Consider the following 19,544-nt stretch of genomic DNA (forward strand, 5'->3'; position numbering starts at 1 on the left):
GAGGGAAATCAGTGGATCCTGAGGAAGGTGGAATAGGTGGGGAGAGCAGAATAAAGAGAGAGGAGGAAGAGTGTAATCTTATAATGCTTGTCTAGCAAATAATAAAAACAAAACAATGATGAGCCAAGGGCAAGAGCTGCTCTCTTTGTTCAATAAAGAAGATAAGAAAGTGAAAGCTGATAGTAGAGGCAGAATAAAGACTGAGCGACAAAAAATATTCATTAACCAACTAGGAAGGAGTTCAATATTAATTACATAAACAGTTAATTGAGAATTGAGATAGATTGACTGACACAAGGTAGAAATATTTTTCATAACGTTTACACTCTTCATAACTTTTAAGAACTAGATTCTTCAACTATACGGTTAATTTAACATCTTCATGTAGAAGTAACTGATCATAAATTAGACGTTACTGAAATCATGAATACTAAATCAAGTTTAGGTAACTTCAATAAATGGGGAAATTTGTTTATAAGACTCATTTGTTAGGAAAATTTCAAGGTTCTATTTCGTCTAGTCTTAGCCCTTAAGCTAGCTGCTATTGGAAGGATGATCTCCGCACCAGCCAATCATGAAGAGCTAAAATGTACGCCCACCAATAATGGGCCCCCTTGTGGTATATAACAGCAGTGACCCCACTGCTCACCTCCTTTTTCTCTTCATGCCAAGCTTGAGAGCTTTATTAAAGAGCAAATATTATCCCAAAAGAGCAAAATTATCCGAAGACGACTTACCAGCCATGTCTAGCGACGCCAGACCCTGCCCGACCTGCCAGACGGGCTCCATTTCCAGTGGCGACCTGCACGCTAAATGTGAGGTCTGTCTCGGGGCTCACCACGCTGGCCTGGCCTTGACCCCGCAGGCCTCGTGCCCGTTCTGTGCCGCTCTGCCCGTGGCGGAGAAGATTCGCCGGGTCGAGTACTTCACTCCCGCCGCCGACGAAGAATTTCCGGTGGCTGACCCCTACCCGCTGGACAAGGCTTTAGTTTTCTTCGACGCCGGTCAGGAGCCGGCTGGCTTCAACCGGCTGGATGACGTCACCGACAGCGAAAACTACGATGAGGCGGCATCCCTCCTAGACATAACGGAGGTCGACGAGCTTCGCTCAGCGGGTCCTTCTGCCCCAGTGGCTTCTCGCTCCTCCCTGCCAGCAGTAAGAGCACTGCTCCAGGAGCTGCCCGCCATCATTTCTGCGGCAGCAGCCCGCAAGGGGCTAGCTGTGCCAGAACCGGCCCTGCCTGAAGTGGATGATTTGGCGGGAATTTTCGGGGCAACTCAGACACACTGTCCAGACCCTATCTGGCCGCGCTTCCCCGCTGCTATGAGCTGCTGGTCTGCCGCCTTCTCCGAGCCTGACAAGCTCAAGGCGACAGTCTCCATGTATGCGCCCATCACCAAGGTCGAGGGGTTTTCCGACCAAGGCTGGCCGTCCGTTCCTCCGCTAGAGCCGGATTTGGCCTCGCTGTTCGGCGCCAAGAACCACCTCGCTGGCCCGCAAGCTGTTCCCGCTTCAAAACATGACCAGCTGCTGACGGGGCTCACCGACCGCGCACATCAGTGTGCCTTTCAGACCGGCGCTGCAGGCAATAACATCGCCCTTCTTGCCTTCGGCGTCTCCAAGATGATGGAGGAGCTGGAAGCTCCCGAGGAGTGGAAAGCCGTCATAACTAAGACTGCTGATGCTATCCTCAATCTGTGTGCTGCTGTGCTCACCGGTTCTGCTCGCATCGCTGCCTGGCAGACCCTCATCCAGCGAGCGATCTGGCTGAAGGCCCTGCCCTCCATTCCGGAACATCTGCAAAGGGAGATGCTGGATGGCCCCATCACCACCGATGTTCTGTTTGGTCCCCATCTTAGGGGCGTCATTGAGAGGGCTCAGAAGACGGCCGAACTATCGGCTACGGTGCGAGACCTGGTCCACCCTCGGTCAGCCTCGCACTCCGGCTGTTCAGCCAGAGGATGGGACGAACGGCGCGGAAGCTTCAGACGTCCAGCTGCACCGCCCGCTCCACGGAGCCGGCCTCCCGCTTCGGCTCCACATCAGCGGGACCAGCGAGATGGTGGACAACGGTTCCGGCGGGGCCAGCAGACGCCGTCTTGGCAGTCCCAGGTGCAGGAGCCTCGCCGAAAGCAGCCACGGAAGTGACTCTTTGGGGGGATTGTGTGTGTTACTGATTGTTCTGATGTTGTTGGTTTTGAAATTAAACCCAAAAAACGTCACTCAAAGAGCACAATCCTACAGTCCTCCGCAGAATCCTCTGCCGAGTTTTCACACATGTTCCCCACACCAAGCACTGCTGAACGCACACATGTTCCTGCAGGTAGTCATAATACATGGCCAGCCGTAAGGGTGCGCTCAATTTGCGCTCCAGCCCCAGCATCCGGCCAGGCCCAACTCTTCCCGCTCTCCCCACGCCGTTGGGTGGGGCGGGATGTCATGTCGCTGTCTCGACCACGCGCGGCGGCACAGTGCGCGGCTCCATCCGCTAGCACTCTGTCGCCCCCGTGCACAGGCCCGGCTCCAACTCATCCTTCACTCTCGGACTCCACGCTCCGCGGTGTGGACCAGCCTGTTCCAGCTGTTTCGCACTCGCCCTTTCGAGTGCAGCCCTCCATGGGTCGCCCCCAGTTCTCTGGTACGGGCGACGGCGGTAAGGACGCATGCACAACCCTCAGACGTTGTTCACGTGAACGCGCACACGCGTCCACTGTCGGAACGCGCGCACGAGTGGCGCCGCCTTTGCATCATGAGCAAATGGATTTCGGACACCATTCATTGCGGTCACACACTTCATTTTCAGGCCACTCCACCTCCCTTCAACGGGATCGTGGAGACGACGTTCACATCGCAAGTACAGTCTCAGGTGCTAGAGCTGGAGCTGCGGGAACTTCTGTCCAAAGACGCTATTTCCCGAGTCCCTCGCGGACAAGAACTCTCGGGTTTCTACTCCCGCTACTTCGTAGTACCGAAGAAGTCGGGAGGAATGAGGCCGATTCTCGACCTGTCCCTGTTCAACTGCTCCATAGCAGTAATGCATTTCCGCATGTTAACGATGAGACAAGTCCTGGAATATGTGCGCCCCGGGGATAGGTTCACGTCAATCGACCTGAAAGACGCATACTTCCACATACCAGTAGTTCCAAACCACCGGAAGTTTCTGCGTTTTTCGTTCAAGGGAGTTCAATATCAGTTCAATCGCCTCCCTTTCGGCTACTCGCTAGCCCCGCGCACCTTCTCCAAATGTCTGGAGACCGCGCTGCAGCCACTGCGCACGGAGGGAATGAGGGTCTTATTTTACCTGGACGATCTTCTCCTGTGCGCTCGGTCCAAGGACGAGGCGTCACAGCAAACCAGGAGGTTGACAGGGCATCTGTCAACCCTAGGGTTTTCTATAAACTGGGAAAAGAGCTCCATCCTTCCATCCCAGTCGATTGTGTATCTCGGGGTGGAGTTGGACGCCTCCCTAATGAGAGCATGTTTGTCGCCTGCAAGAGCGGCAGATCTCTCCACGGTGATCTCCCGTGTTCAACCCCGCAAGATCGTGAGAGCCCTGTTAGTCATGAAACTCCTGGGCATGATGTCCGCAGCCCATTCAGTGGTGCCGCTAGGTTTGCTGCGCACGAGGCGCTTGCAACGCTGGTTCGTCTGCCTCCGGGTACACCCGATACGTCAGAAGAGACGTATGTTGAGGATTCCCCCTTCAGTGGGTGGGGACCTCGCTCACTGGGGGAACCCCTGCATCCTCTAACGCGGGGTTCCCATCGGACGTCCTGCGTCACACGTATCTGTGTTTACGGATGCGTCACTGTCGGGGTGGGGGGGCACGTGCTTGTCCCATACGGTGGCAGATCGCTGGCCCCCCCACACGCACGAGCACATAAATGTGTTGGAGCTTATGACAGTGAGGAATGTGATCAGACACTTCGCTGCCCTTCTCGAGGGCCGTCATGTCGAAGTTCACACGGACAACCGGGTAGCGGCAGCCTACATAAATCGCCAAGGGGGAGTTCGATCCCTCCCACTGTTGCATGTCGCCACAGATTTACTGTGTTGGACAGATGTCCACCTGCTGTCCATCAGAGCCATCTACATTCCGGGGGTCCTGAAGGTAGCAGCGGCCATCCTGTCGAGAGGGGGACCCCGCGACTCCGACTGGCGTCTACATCCTGCACTGGTATCACAGATCTGGATCAGGTTCGGGGAACCGTCTGTGGATCTGTTCGCAGCTCGCGAAAACGCTCAGTGTCGCCTGTGGTTTTCCCTGAGTCCCCGGGACGGACCCCCGCTCGGGGCGGACGCCTTCTCACACCAGCCCTGGCCTCGAACGCTCCTTTATGCGTTTCCACCAGTCCCTCTGATTCCCCGTCTCCTGGACCGAATTCGGTCGCAACAGCTCTCGGTGATTCTGGTGGCTCCCAGACGCGTGTCCGCGTCATGGTTTCCGGACCTGCAAGCGCTAGTGTCCGGCTCCCCGTGGAGGCTCCCGTGGAGGGCGGACGCCCTTCTCCAGGGGGATGGGATAATCAGACATCCTCCGGAAATAGGCCAGCGGCTGTGGGTCTGGCCGCTGAGCGGTCACGCTTAGAGGCTTCTGGGCTGCCGCATGATGTGGTCGCCACGATTCAGAGTGCGCGGGCGCCCTCTACCATTGCGTCTTACGCTGCTAAATGGGCAGCTTTCCAGAACTGGTGCGCAGAACGGAATGTTCAAGCGCTCTCCTGCCAGCTAGCGGATGTCCTATCGTTTCTGCAGATACTGATGGACAGGGGCCTCGCATTCAGCACTGTTAAGACATATGCTGCAGCTATCTCATCATGTCATCAGGGTTTTGGAGATAGATCTGTTTTCAATCATCCCCTCACAAAACGTTTTCTAAAAGGTGTCAGGAGGAACAGACCTGTGTCCCGCCCGTTTTTTCCCCAGTGGGATCTAACGGTGGTTCTGCGTGGCTTATCTGAAGCTCCATTTGAACCCTTGGACCAGGTCTCACTCAAGTTCCTGTCGCTTAAAACTGCATTGCTGCTGGCGCTAGCATCAGTTAAGAGAGTGAGTGACCTAACCGCCCTCTCAGTGGCTCCCGCATGCCTCAGGATCCGGGAGGATGGCGGGTCTGCTGTTTTATGCCCCAACCCAGCCTTTGTGCCCAAAAGCATTAATGCTTCCTTCAAATCAGGTCAATTTCATTGGCTGGACTTTTTCCTCCCCCCCATAATTCTGAGGAGGAGGTGGCTTCTCACCTTCTCTGCCCGGTGCGCGCACTTGCACGATATGTGTCACGCACTTCAGGGATTTCGCTGCTAAATGGGCAGATTTCCAGAAATGGTGCACGGAGCGACATGTTCATGCGCTCTCCTGCCAGCTGGCAGATGTCCTATCGTTTCTGCAGATACTGATGGACAGGAGCCTCGCATTTAGCACTATTAAAACATATGCTGCAGCTATCTCATCCTGTCACCAGGGTTTTGGGGATGGATCTGTTTTCAATCATCCGCTCACAAAACCTGTTTGTGCACTACAGGGAGTCTTCCCTTGGTCAGGCGCTGTCGGCCCAGCGCCTTTCACACTGGCTGTGTGACGCCATTTCCCTCGCTTACACATCATCAGGGCAGGATCCCCCTGAGGCACTCAGGGCTCACTCAGCCAGAGGGATTTCCTCTTCGATGGCGCTCCTCAGTGGTGTGTCAATGGAAGACATTTGTCAGGCTGCTTCATGGGCTTCACCCTGTTCCTTTACTCGTTATTATTTACGAGATGTGTCTTCAGGTTCCATCACTCGTTCAGTGCTTGGACCCCAGCAGGCTAAATGAATGCTTATGGCACCTCATTGGCCTTGCTGAGATGGATTTCATCCTCTTGTGGATGATGTATTTTAGTGGGGGCCCCTCTTTTATCGTGGCTGCCTCAGTCTTTAAGCCTGGTCTGAGGCTGAACGTCCCCCACTAGAGGAGATTTGATTGGGTGTGTCCATTGGTTGTGTTAACCAGTGGGGCGTAAACCCATCCAGCTGCGCTTTATTCCAATAGCAGCTAGCTTAAGGGCTAAGACTAGACGAAATAGAACGTTGGTTACGTATTGTAACCCCAGATTCTATGAGTCTAGTCGCAGCCCTTAAGCCACTGGCCCCACTGGTTATAATGGGAATAAGAGCCATTGGAGGTGAGCAGTGGGGTCACTGCGGTTATATACCACAAGGGGGCCCACTATTGGTGGGCGTACATTTTAGCTCTTCATGATTGGCTGATGCGGAGATCATCCTTCCAATAGCAGCTAGCTTAAGGGCTGCGACTAGACTCAAAGAATCTGGGGTTACAATACGTAACCAACGTTATAAATGCACTTGACCCATGGCTCGAGTAATAGTGTTTGACCTCTAAGATGTCTAATATCATATGATAACAACTTCATAGCTAAAACCATGGTAACCTAGAAATCTCTAATGGATAATGTTTATAATGATATTGGATATTCTCTAATGGATAATGTCTAAGAATCCGCTCAGGGCAAGCGAACCAGATCAAGGTTCAAGATACGATAATGTAAAAAATACACAATCAGTACTTTTGAAAGTTTAGGATGTAATATATTAATCCCTTATTTCCTAATGATAAGGTAATTTAGATTCAAAAAACAAAACATTTATCATCACTCCTAAATTTGACATTTCAATTCTGTTCACTTAACCTCCTATCTGTCATGTTTTGGGGTAAGTGTCAAACCCAAGACATACAGAATCAGACTCTGAGGCGAGGTAAAAGGTAAAACAATAATCTTTATTAAATGATGAGGAGAACTGAGGGCGCACTGGCGATCCAGTGGAAGGTGAAAACAGGAAGCGGCAACTAGAGGAAACCAGAGGTGAGTAGTGGGAATTGTAGTCCAGAGTGAATGTTTGTAGGCAGGACTTACGATGCGGAAGTTCAGGATTAATGTGGAGGGGAGATGAGCCGGGGTGATATCCAGAGGATAATTGTCTTTAGTCCAAGTGGGTGAGTGGAATGGAGGAAGATGATGATTACGAGGAGACAGAGAGAGAGCATGATCACGATGGAGAGTGGGACGGCAGAGCGGAGTTAGGAATCCAGGCAGCGAACCGGTGAATGATCCTTTCTCTCCAAGACGGGAGAGGATCCAGAGGTGAAGCAAGCCTGAGGGTAAGTATCCAAGAAACGAGTTCAAGTTAAAACGAGTAAAAAAATCTTACTAAGTCAAAGACGAGGTTCAAAAGTTACGAAGGGCTAGAGACTACCAGTCAGTAGTTAATCATCCGGCGTCGAGTCAGGATAACCGTCCTCCTTTTAAAGCCGCCCCACTGATCAGGCTGATGAGGATCAGCTGCGCTCCCTCTCCTGCAGGCAAAACTCAAAGATGGTGAATGATGGGCAGAGTACTCACCCCGGCTCATGACACTATCAGGGGTAGATGGTGAATGATGGGCAGAGTACTCACCCTGGCTCATGACACTATCAGGGGTTACACTCTGCTTAATATTATTTTGGTTTACTCTCATTATCAAAGTTTTATTGGCATTCAACAGATGCACCAGCATCAGATAGTTAGCAGATTATCAAGGGGAATCAGCTAGCTATCTTACTCAGAGAAGGACCCCGATCCCTGTGTCCGAATAGGTCAGCGTGGCCCAGCAGTCTCCTTTGCGTTAAAATGCATTTCAAGGGTCCCAATCTGAGAATACATGAAGAATTAAACAATTAAAACTTTTAAAATGTATATTCCCTACAACAGCTTTAATCTGCTGTCTCATTTTAGTCTTACTTCCAGACAGTTTCTCCCCTTGTTCCCATCACAAGGTCCGCTAATCGGAGATTTGAACAAGTTCAAATCAGATCATATCAAATCAAAGATATTTTCTTAATCCCAGAGGGAAATTAGAGTTTCAGTACACACAATTCAGAGATCAGACATACACAGGCAAGACACATGACAAGAATTGGTGACTGTGGTCATTCGCAACCCTGAGTCGTGCTACTTTAATAGAGATAAGAGGGTTACATGAGGATTGGTTCAGGTGGAGGGGAAAAAAAGGCACTTCAGAGTTACCCTCCATCAGCAGGGCAGCTTTGCTCTGCAAAAAAAAAAAAAACACCTCAGACAGATATGCAACAGACTTCAGGCAACACAAGTGTCCACTAGGTGGGGTGGTGGGTTGGGACTATCCCCGTTTCAGTTCCTGCAGCCACGATAAGCAGTGCATGTCACCTCAGTGTGGATAGGGGGAGGAACATTGAGGGTTGGAGGGTTGCAGTGACCCTGGAACGATTCAGCGGCCTTCCAGCAGTCCTGCCCAGGCTGGGATAGGAGACAGAGTTGAGTTGCCATAGCGACGGCACATTCCACATATCTTCGGGGGGGGGGGGGGGGGGGGGGGGGGTTCGTTGGAGCCTTGCAGACTCAAGGGCACCAGATTCTGATTAGAAATTGTTTTGGGGCCAGACAGAGATAATTTCCTCTCTGTCTTACAGTTCCTTGGTCCTCAACCTCTCAAAATCCCATTAATGGACATTAAACTAGCCCAATCCGTGATGATTCGTCCACTCTATCCATGATGGCATCCATCTTTTGTGCCATTGAATGAATCTCAGCCAAAGTTACAAGCTTACGATTCATCTCGACAATAATGTGAGTCTATGAATTCACAGTGCGGTGCAATCCATCTTTGAGCTCAGGGATCAGGCCAATATTCCTCGACAGCTCGTTAATTTTCCGGTAAGCCAGGTAGCCTCCAATGACGATCAGCAGGAAACCTGACACCAGCGCCACGAATATCCACACATCTTCAGAGTCCTCCACAGACAGCTGAGATAAACAAATCAAGTTCCACTGTTTCCATGTCCATGATGTCTCCAACTGGGTCTGCCCCGGAGGGGCATCCGGGAGCCCCTTCTCCCGTTCTCATCATTGAAAAAATGTTATCAATCGCGTTGAGTGACCAAATGACGAGATCCATTTTAGTGATTTCGGTTTCCAGTCTCCAGAAAAAATGCAGAAGCAGCCGTGCACCCAGCACACAGAGACAGACAAAGGCCTTGAGGATAAGATATGGAGGAGAGGAGGAAAAAAGCGTCTGCACCCTCCGAGAGCCGGAAGAGTTTCCAACATTTGACAGACGCCAGGAGATTCAGTTCATGCCATACGATATTTTTTAGTGTTCAAAATGCAGTTTTCGACTTCCACAGCCAATTCATACCAGATCTGCTGTCGCCCGAGCTCGATTGTCATTCGCTGAAATTCCCTTGTCTTGATTTTAAACGTCAGAGACAAAGATTTAAAAAACAAAAATAAGGATATAAAATGCTCACTAGTTTTGTTGGTCTGGGATTACTGTTAAACACACAGTCTATCTCTCAGCCCAAGAGGTTTCAACTAAAAACCTACACACTCTTAGCTTTTATTGGGCTCTCTTTTACTACCAAGTACTGATAAACAGTCAATTTCTCAAATCGAGGGGTTCCACTAAAACCCTTTCCCTTTCAGCCACCAAAAGTGACACAGTTTAAAGTTCAAATTAATTTTGTCACCAGATACCAGGAATTAGATATTTGGTCAGTGCTTACCCCTTTGATGCATGAATTATGAAATCTTCAGCCATAATTTTCTAACAATTATTTTCATTCATCTTCAGGTGTGAATGAAACAAATTTCAACAAACATTTTTTGTAACATGTAGTAATTTGCAAATAATTTATCATATGTCCACCACAGTGGACAGCGTGTATTCTGAACATGAAATATGTTGGCTTGACTTACTGAAGTCCAAGTGGAGGGGCTCAAACAAAAAAAAAAAACTAATAGCAAAAACAAATAAATAAATTACCATTACCATTTTGCATCAAGGAGTTAATCTTTCATCTTTATGTTCTAGTTAAGTAACCTTCAGGCCTCAATTGATTCGACCTAGGTGGCTCAGACAGAGCACAGCTGCTGTTGTTTGGATCGTTTTGGCAAGCTGTGCGTCGTCTCTGTTTCACATTTTCAACCCTTTTCTTTCTCTCCACCACTCTGTGCTTTCTCGTAACCATAATCCTGACAGTTAATTTGTAATTTTCTCGTTTCTCTCGTTTACTTATCTCAACTTTAAGGTTACCCTGCAAGTAACACGTCGGCGGTTATCAAAATCATGTTTTCCATCAATCCTCTGATAAGTTTCAGATCATTTCCCCATTTTCCTGGATTTACATCTCCATAAATGTACAATATTTACTCAAAAGGTATTTTGTGAGTTCTTTTTCCCCCATATAGGTACCACACCATCTTTTCTTCGGCATGAGGTCAGATTTAGGCTTACGAATCCGCCCTTCAACTGTGTTTCTAAACACAGCAGGATCCGATTCACGGCGTGCCGCCAACCTGTTTAAAAATCTGACCAACAATACGTGAGACGGGTGCAAATGAGTTGCCATATCCTTCTTTTTACAAGAATAAGCAAGTCCAGACACTCTCTCATTCATTTGAACAACAGTTAAAGCAGACAACATTTAAGATATACAAACAACACAGATAACGTTTCTATTTCTCTGGCTAAAACACTCAAAACTAGGCTAAACACAGACAGCATTAATCTGTCAAAACATCCTATTCACGGTGGACAACACCACTTTGTAATCTCAATAGTTATCTTACCGGTCTGCTTTTATTTCTTACACCAGAGTTGCATTTCTACTTTTGGCTAAAATGCACAAAACCAAGCCAAATACAGACAGCATTCAACGAAACAGTCAAAGCCATCCTATTCACGGCGGACGACACCATTTTAATCTCTGGTCACCCAGGATTTTCTCTCTGTACCACAAAGACAAAACAAACAAACAACAGACTTGTCTCACCAGATCTCTCCGCTCAGGTCTTGAGTTCATGGATCTGCATTTCTCCCAGTGACGTCAAAACCCTCACACCGACCCCCAGCGAAAGCTCAGCACTGGAAGAGATTTAGGTTGTCGACAGTTCTCCGGCGTCTGCTCTTAGTGAGGTGACGGGACCCCGGCTGTCGAAGGACCAAATTATGTTAGGGATTTTACCAATATATTTTATCAATAAACCCATTTCCTGCAGCTAGAGAGAGACAGGAGACAAATTAAGCAGACAAGTAAACCAAATTGCAATCTGTGGCAAAAGCACAAGGCAAATGCCCCAAGGTTCTGCTCACAGAGTTTATTTATTACAAAAGATAAGAAAGGAACAGAGGTGTGTGTGTGTGTGTGTGTGTGCGCGCGCGCGTGTGTGTGTGTGTGTGTGTGTGTGTGAGAGAGAGAGAGAGAGAGAGAATGCTTCAGACATAAGGTAATACATTTGTTAATGGGATTAAAGTAATGGAATATAAAATTTCCATAGCACAAAGTTTCTGATGTTGGTCGCGTGTTATCTTTAAGACACTATGACCCTGGACCCCTTTCAGGCATTGCCTTTAGGGAGCGCCCAGGACTGTTGATGACTAACTACTGTCTGGTCACCCAGAAAGTGTTTGTCAAATTTGACCCTGAAATGGCCTGTGCTTGGAAACTTACTACGGGCCTCTTTCTGACACTGGTACCAACTGGACTTGTACTATGATGTAGCACTCTGAAGTTGGCATATCTCACATGTCACTCCAGCTACAGAAATTCATTGTTACCAATCAGAGCTTCCTGGTGTCAACTGTGACGAGAAACATTTCTCCACTGCTGGTGCAGTTGATTCTGTCCTTTACCTTAGACTTCTCATCTCTCAATTTAATCAAAATTGGAGCTGTAAAACGTCATGTCACCGAGCCTGCAACAGAAGTCCCTTCAATAATCTTTTCATGGTAACACTTTACAATAAGGTACGCAAAATTGTGCTTCGTCACTAGTGAACGACTTAGGTGGTAATGAGTAATTAAGCAGGGAAGAATGGGTAGTTACTGGTGAAAACACTCATCAGTCTTTTTTCAGGGACTAATAGATAGTTAATCAGTACTTACTGGTAAACACCCAGCAGTCTTATTCAGACCGTAATAGGTAGTTATCTATTTGTGCTTCGTTACTAGGGAACGACTTAGGGGGTAATGAGTCGTGAAGCATGGAAGAATAGGTAGTTAACCAGTAGTTACTGGTGAAAATGCTCATCAGTCTTATTCAGGGATTAGTGGGCAGTTAGCCAGTACTTACTGGTAACCACCCAGCAGTCTTATTCAGGGACTAGTTATTTATGAAAGCAATAAGAAATGAATCCCAGATTAATGTAGTGCCTGTAGACGCTCTTTTGTAAACCTCATGAAGGATGCAGATAATTTGCAACGTCACAGTGATTTAATATCACTGTTTCATCTTGAGTTAACTTGTCTGTCACTTCGTTGTCCATCACCGGCATCCGTCCGTCTCGAGACAATGGAAAGTGAAGCCTCCTACCAAGTACCTACTGAGCAATGGATCAGTACCTACTAGGTACATAAGCATTACCTACTGCTTGTATTATATAATCTTGACAAATAAATGATTTATTAAAATATATTAAAATACAACTAATATAAATAAATAATATTAAAATACAACACTGTAATTAAACATTTTTATACTCTGACTTGTTGAACGTATATCATGCCCAAAAACTAAACAAGACAGATACAAATCGCAGAAAACAGTTTTTACTATAGACCAAACAGTTTTATTCACACACACACACACACACACACACACACACACACACACACACACACACACACACACACACACACACACACACAATATAATATAAACAAATTAAATGTTTCAGCTGGCTAAATAGAATGCTGCTGATCCCACTGAGTTTCGAACCAACATCAGCAAAGGGAAAATAAATTCCTAATCACACAATCATGCCACTGGACTACCAAAACACACACACTAAAGAGCCTTTTTGTTTTAGGATATATTCAAGCTTTGTCATGTAGCAAGTTGTATTTATCTTGTTTAATTGGAGCATAGAACATAGCATTAACAATTCTAAACTAGTAACAACCGTAATTCATGTGGGTCAGCTTAGTTTAAGATTAAGTTAAAAAACAAAAAACAGAAGAAGTCAGTGGGCTAGGCTGAGTTTGCGTGAATGGGCGGGGCTGACTCTGGTGCAGCTCCACCTTTGTAGTTCTGCAGCGAGCACCCTCTCGGAAAAGGCGATGCAACTGTAAGTCACGTGACAGCCGGCTGCCAGGTCCTCACGTTAGGTCGTCGCCCTCAGCTCATCATGCCGCTTTTTCGGACCGTACGGACGAGAAAAAGACAGCCTCCACGGCGTGTCATGGAGGATGCAATTATGTGTGAGTATGTTATTTAAAATATAAAAGAGTAAATGTTTTGGTCCTCTTTTTACGCTAACACGTACACAGCACATTTAGCCACCAAGCTAACCTTAAGCTAAAAGAAGGCTAACCTTTAGCGTTGGGAAGTAAAGTTTACTCAGTTGCATACTCTTGAATGAGAGAGCATACTTTTAAGAATAGTGTTATTATACCGTACTTTTAACTTTTACTTGAATACTGTTTTTGTGAAGTATACATGAATGACAAGAGACAGAGATTATCCTTCTTGTTTCTACAGTGTTTTTTATAACTCTTTTTCACTATTACTAGTCCATATGTTGTATATTTTAATCCTGATATTTTTATACAAGAAACGATGGCATATTTAGGTTGTATTCACACCAGTAAGGTTCGTTGCTTCACTTTACCTGGTCTGGACTAAATACTGTTTTTATTTTAATATTTTAAATTTGGTCGTGGTTCCTATGCAAGCTGCAAATAAATGCAGCAGGACCTGAGTTTCTTAACAAAAAGACACTGCTGAGCTCTGTAGTGAAAAGAAAAGAAAGATAACTATCTTTTCTATAGCACCCCTCAATATAAAAATCACAAAGCGCTTCTCAAAAACAAAAATTAAAAATATAAAAAAAAACATTTTGAAAAATGATTTTCAAATATGTTTGAAATGAGAACAAATAGATAATTGGGATTTCTACATGTGAAGAAAGAGAGAGAGAAAATGCATTTTTTGTGATGTCTACAGAGAATATAATTTTCATTAACATGTTTAAATTTAAGTGTTCCTTTGTTTAATACATTTTAAAGCTAGTGGTGCAGTCATTCGTCTTAAAAAGGATATTTAACTTTTTTTTTAAATTTGTTGTCATTGCAGTCATAACACCAGAGGAAGCCATCAACAGGTACAAGAAGGTGCTTATGGCGACACAGGATGGGAGTCTCCCAATGGTTGCAGCCTTCAGAAAAATTGGCGTAGACCGGAAAACTATTGCAGACACAGCTGCAATAGCTGAACTTGCAGCATGGAAGTCTGGAGAGGTACGAAGAACTCAGGAACACCTACAGCCCAAAGGAAAGTTTAGCTTCCTTTGCTAAAAGATGCAAGGCGACAATTCAGTCTGCCAGTCTTGAGAAGGATGTCATTAAAATTACGGATGCTGGAGTACTTCTTAATATGTTCCAAAAGTTTTTGTAACCAAAAAAATGTTTTTTTTTCATCTCTAATGTGGATTACCATGGACCTGTTCTGTTTAATTTTTTTATATTGTTTTAGTCTTTTTACATGTTGATTTCATAGATTATAAAGGTGAAAGTAAATCTTTGAAAAGTTTGTTGTGTACCGTTCTCATTATTTAAAAAAAAGTACCCTTAAACATTGAACATTTTGTTAGTGATTGATTTGAGCCAGGTAACTTTGTAACCTGCAGGATTTTGGTCATCCATCTATGGAATATTACCACGCACAAGATGAAAGAAAATGCTGTGTGAATAAACTCAATCTACTCATGGCAAATGTTCATATAACAACATAGTAAGTAATGGTTAAGTACCTAGTAGGTACTGATTCGTTCCTCAGTAGGTACTTGGGAGGAGGCTTCACTTTACTTTAGGGTACACAAAAGCAGTAGGTAATACTCAAGTACCTACTAGGTACTGATTCATTCCTCAGTAGGAACTTGGGAGGAGGCTTCACTTTACTTTAGGGTACACAAAAGCAGTAGGTAATACTTAAGTACATACTAGGTACTGATTCGTTCCTCAGTAGGTACTTGGGAGGAGGCTTCACTTTCCATTGTCTCGAGACGGATGGATGCCGATGATGGACGACGAAGTGGCAGACGAGTGAACTCAGGATGAAACAGTGATATTAAATCACTGTGACGTTGCAAATTATCTGCATCCTTCATGAGGTTACATTAATCTGGGATTCATTTCTTATTACTTTCATAAATAACTAGTCCCTGAATAAGACTGCTGGGTGGTTACCAGTAAGTACTGGCTAACTGCTCACTAATCCCTGAATAAGACTGATGAGCATTTTCACCAGTAACTACTGGTTAACTACCTATTCTTCCATGCTTCACGACTCATTACCCCCTAAGTCGTTCCCTAGTAACGAAGCACAAATAGATAACTACCTATTACGGTCTGAATAAGGCTGCTGGGTTTTTACCAGTAAGTACTGATTAACTATCTATTAGTCCATGAATGAGACTACTGGGTGTTTACCAGTAAGTACTGGTTAACTACCTATTAGTCCCTGAAAAAAGACTGATGAGTGTTTTCACCAGTAACTACTGGTTAACTACCTATTCTTCTCTGCTTAATTACTCATTACCACCTAATTCGTTCCCTAGTAACGAACCACAATTTTGCGTACCTTATTGTAAAGTGTTACCCTTTTCATTTTTACACTTTTTTCATTATTTATAATTTTTATAATCAAATTCATTTTTCTAATACAGTTTTATAATTTTACATTTATATATTAATGTGATCGTTTAGTTTTACTTTGGTATAACCTACATATATTGTGTTTAATTACTTACATTTATTAGCTCATTACACCTCTCATGAGTTTTCACAGACTTTTTGACTTTTATTACGTTTCTATTTTAATTAATTTACACATTTAACTTCATTTTTTTTTCATTTGCACATCGGTGATTTCACTTTGATTTACAATTTTTTTCTTTAATTACACCATTCAGTTAATCTACACACACATAGTTCCTTTAATTTTTCCATCTGACATCATTGTATGAGTCTCTTGCTTGTGTGCTGCGAACGATATAAGCCACCAGATGAACTGACAACCTGAAGCCATCTGCAACTATCTACTGCCATAGGCCCCATCTCCTTCATTTCCTGGAATAACCTGGCATATTCTGGATTATTCTCTGGAGTTCCTGCATTCCTGCTTCTCCTCCTGGGTTACTACGTGGTTATCACCATGTTTGGGTTATAATTGCTGATGGGAGGTCTGCTGACATCTCTCCTGTGTGGGGTGTTTTGTTTATCCTCACTGTTCCATTTGCAGCTTTGGTTCCTTTGGATGTAACACCACATTCTACATCCAATCTACAATCTGCTATGAGGGGGTGTTTGTAACCTCTCTGTTTCACCTGCAGCGTGTGTGTTAAAGGATCTACCACCATCTTCTCCTTCCTTTTGATCTTTCTACAACTGGTTCGAGGACGCTGAAGTCTTCTACTCGTGACCCCAAGTCCTTGAAAAGGGAGGATTTGTAACTTTGGGAATGACCAACAAGGTTATTTGACCATAGCAATGCCAGATGTCAAATAGACAGTCGGGTGTCCAGCAGCCTTCCTCTGCTAGGAAAGTTAAATTCAATTCAAGTTTATTTATAAAGCGCCAAATCACGACGACTTGTCTCAAGGCACTTCACACAATAAACATTCCAAAAAACACACACACACACACACACACACACACCAGTAAAAATTTATATTCAGCTGAGTCCAGATGAGCCAAGTAAGGTAAGGCAAGAAAACGCCATCAGAGGAGCCGTCTGCCCCAATAGCATCAGGTCTTCCACAGCAACTAAGTCCGAACTCTCCGAGGGAGAGCATAGACCCCCACCTCCATTCAAACACTACCTGTAGAGCACCCAGGAAGCAACAGTCAACCACCGCTCCTGGGGCAGAGGGCCCCTACAGAGAAAACACTGGATTAAAATGAGTAAAAATATGAAAGTAAAAGAGCTAATATAAATGACAAAATTAATAATAAATAAATTCATATGGACAGTAAAGTAATAATACAATTAAATTATGAAACTGTGCTAAAATATAATCATATAAAACATGCAAAGCAAGTAAAAGTTTTTCTCTCTGGGCCTCAGGACCAATGACTAAAATGTCAGTTTTGCCCTGGTTGAGCTGGAGAAAGTTCTCTGCCATCCAGGATTTGGTGTCTAAAAGGCAGTTAAAAAGTGCATATATATTATTGCAACCATTTTAATAAATATTTTTTACATTAAATGTGATCATTTTTTTCATCATCAATTCATCATTTTTAAAGCATTACTTCACAAAATCACCACTCAACTGTTTCATCCATTCATACATTGTAGGGCTTTGAGGACTGCATTGTCTTTGACGAAATATTGGATCAGCTTAATGAAGACATTGGTGAGTGGAACAAAAAAAAAAGACGCTGAGAAAGTGCTCATAATGCAACGGCTTTGTTTATCTGCCCAGGTGCTGTGCTGCCTGAGTTTTCCAAAGTGCGGGTTCCAGATGATCATGCCATTGCAGACCTGGCCATGTACAACTATGTTGAGGTAATTTAGATTTCATGTAATTAACCGTGAAATGTAAAACCAACAAAAGCATAAAGGTTTATAAATAAACCACTGAGAAATCTTTTGAGATTGAAATTTCTTTTGGTTGACGGAAATACACTAGCTGTTCAAAACACCAATTAATCAAATGTTACTCACAAAGTTCTTGTGCGCACAAAGTGGTACCAGTGATAATGCTGCTGGAATTCATAATTGTATCCTTCTCAGCAGCAGCACTGCAGGTGCTATCCAAAATGTGCGTAAGCCAGGTCCTTAGTGAACTTAAAGTTGCGCACAATTTTTCGCTAAGTTTTCTTTCATAAATCCTAAAGTTAGAGTGGAAAGTTGCTTACGCAGATTTCCGACTCTGTTTTGTGCGTAAGCAAAAATGGGGGCAGGCAAAGCAAGTTTTATAAATGAGGCCCCTGAACTGTAAGAACCGGTTGTCTTAAAAGAGCTGGAGTTCCCATTACTATACTGTTGAGTATGCTATTTCATAAACAAGTTTCCTCCATAATGTAAGTGATGCTGTTTTAAAATCGGGATAGTAGCAAATATTGGAAACAAATGAAGCACAAAGCACCATGAACTTCGATTTTTTTTAAGTCTGCCTATCTGAAAATAAACAATAGTATACTTTTCTAATTTTACCTTCCAGATGCGAGCGCATGTCAACTCCAGATGGTTCCTTTTCAGAAAACATGTGGAGACCTTTCTTCACCTCATCATGCCAAAGAAAATAATTCCACTTTATACAATGGTGAACACGTCTTTAGGGAACAATTTATGCTTCCCTTCATCTATCGTATACCCGTGTTATGGTTTTGACTGTATTTTGTGTTCAGGTCACTTTTACTAGGACCAGATATCATAAAGTTGTCGAGCGCTGGCACTGGCAGGAGAAAGTAAGTTTTTTTCTCGCCCTGATTCATTTTCTTCACTTTTGCAGTAGTTTTTCACACCTATGAGAATAAGAGGATTTTAATTCAGCACTCTTTTGAAGAGAATGTTTTATCAGCATTGAACATAAAAGACAACTGTCACTCTCAGTTGGAAGACACATTTCCAGTAGGAAATGTGCATAATTACACAATTATCCAAATCCAAGAATACTTTTTTTTGGTTGCTTTCTGTACAGGTGATAAACCGTGGCCTGGCGTTCGGTGCTGCAGGGGCTGCTTGTGGAGGTGTCTACCTGCTCATTAAACATCCTCCAAATATCAGTAAGATTGTCTTCCCTGCAGAGAAAATATGGAGCATGCTTTTGGCTCTTCAGACCCCTGAGTGGTGTCATCGTCTCACATCCGACTGACAGCTGCAGCGGCTGGAGCTTAAAACAAGAGGATTTAATTGGAGTCAAATGTCTAGTTCACAGTGAAAGCTTTGCCCAAATATATTATGTAGCTTTGTAGAAATCCAGCAACGTCATTTGTCCACAGCCCGTCTTAGCAATGTCATAAGTCAACAGACATTTAAGTGTCTGTCAGGTTTCTTCTGCCAGGAATTCTGTGTGCTCCTCCATACCAAAACAATTCTCTGTTTACCCTCTCTAGCTACACCATCTGGATGTACAGTCTTAATAACCTCCTTCCTGCTTTGTAGCCTGGGGAGACTATTTTCTCTTCTAATGAAATAATTCTTATTCTGTTTCATAAAATGTTTTTTTTCACTCTACAGGTTGTTTTGTCATATTCATACACTGAATGTTTTATTAAAAGTGATTTGATGCTTTGACTGCCTCACAGTGAATTAACGAATCTACATAAATCTTTATTATTTCACATCTTAAATATACCAAATAAGTCTACTTGATGATTTATTAATGATTATTATGAGTATGTTTACATATTCATATTAGTATATTAATTAATGAGTGATTAACAGATTTACTTTCTGTTACCTCCCATCACAAGGGTAATTGTAGTCACTCACCTAATGTTGGATGGTTTTAGTAATTTGATAATTAGTTA

At 44.4% G+C, this 19,544-nt stretch overlaps 1 protein-coding gene across 1 annotated transcript in view; it reads left to right on the forward strand.

Annotated features, from left to right (window-relative positions):
• kmo (kynurenine 3-monooxygenase) overlaps positions 1-19,305 on the forward strand; it is a 130,680-nt gene extending 111,375 nt beyond the window's left edge. The window contains exons 11-15 of the mRNA XM_054736076.2: positions 17,365-17,422; positions 17,492-17,574; positions 18,233-18,334; positions 18,420-18,479; positions 18,713-19,305. Of these exons, the coding sequence (XP_054592051.2) occupies positions 17,365-17,422; positions 17,492-17,574; positions 18,233-18,334; positions 18,420-18,479; positions 18,713-18,886 (477 nt within the window). The 3' untranslated portion in view covers positions 18,887-19,305. The remainder of the gene's footprint in view (positions 1-17,364; positions 17,423-17,491; positions 17,575-18,232; positions 18,335-18,419; positions 18,480-18,712) is intronic.
• Positions 19,306-19,544: the final 239 nt, after the last annotated feature.

Source organism: Nothobranchius furzeri, chromosome 12 (assembly GCF_043380555.1).
Source record: "Nothobranchius furzeri strain GRZ-AD chromosome 12, NfurGRZ-RIMD1, whole genome shotgun sequence".
NCBI lineage: Eukaryota > Metazoa > Chordata > Actinopteri > Cyprinodontiformes > Nothobranchiidae > Nothobranchius > Nothobranchius furzeri.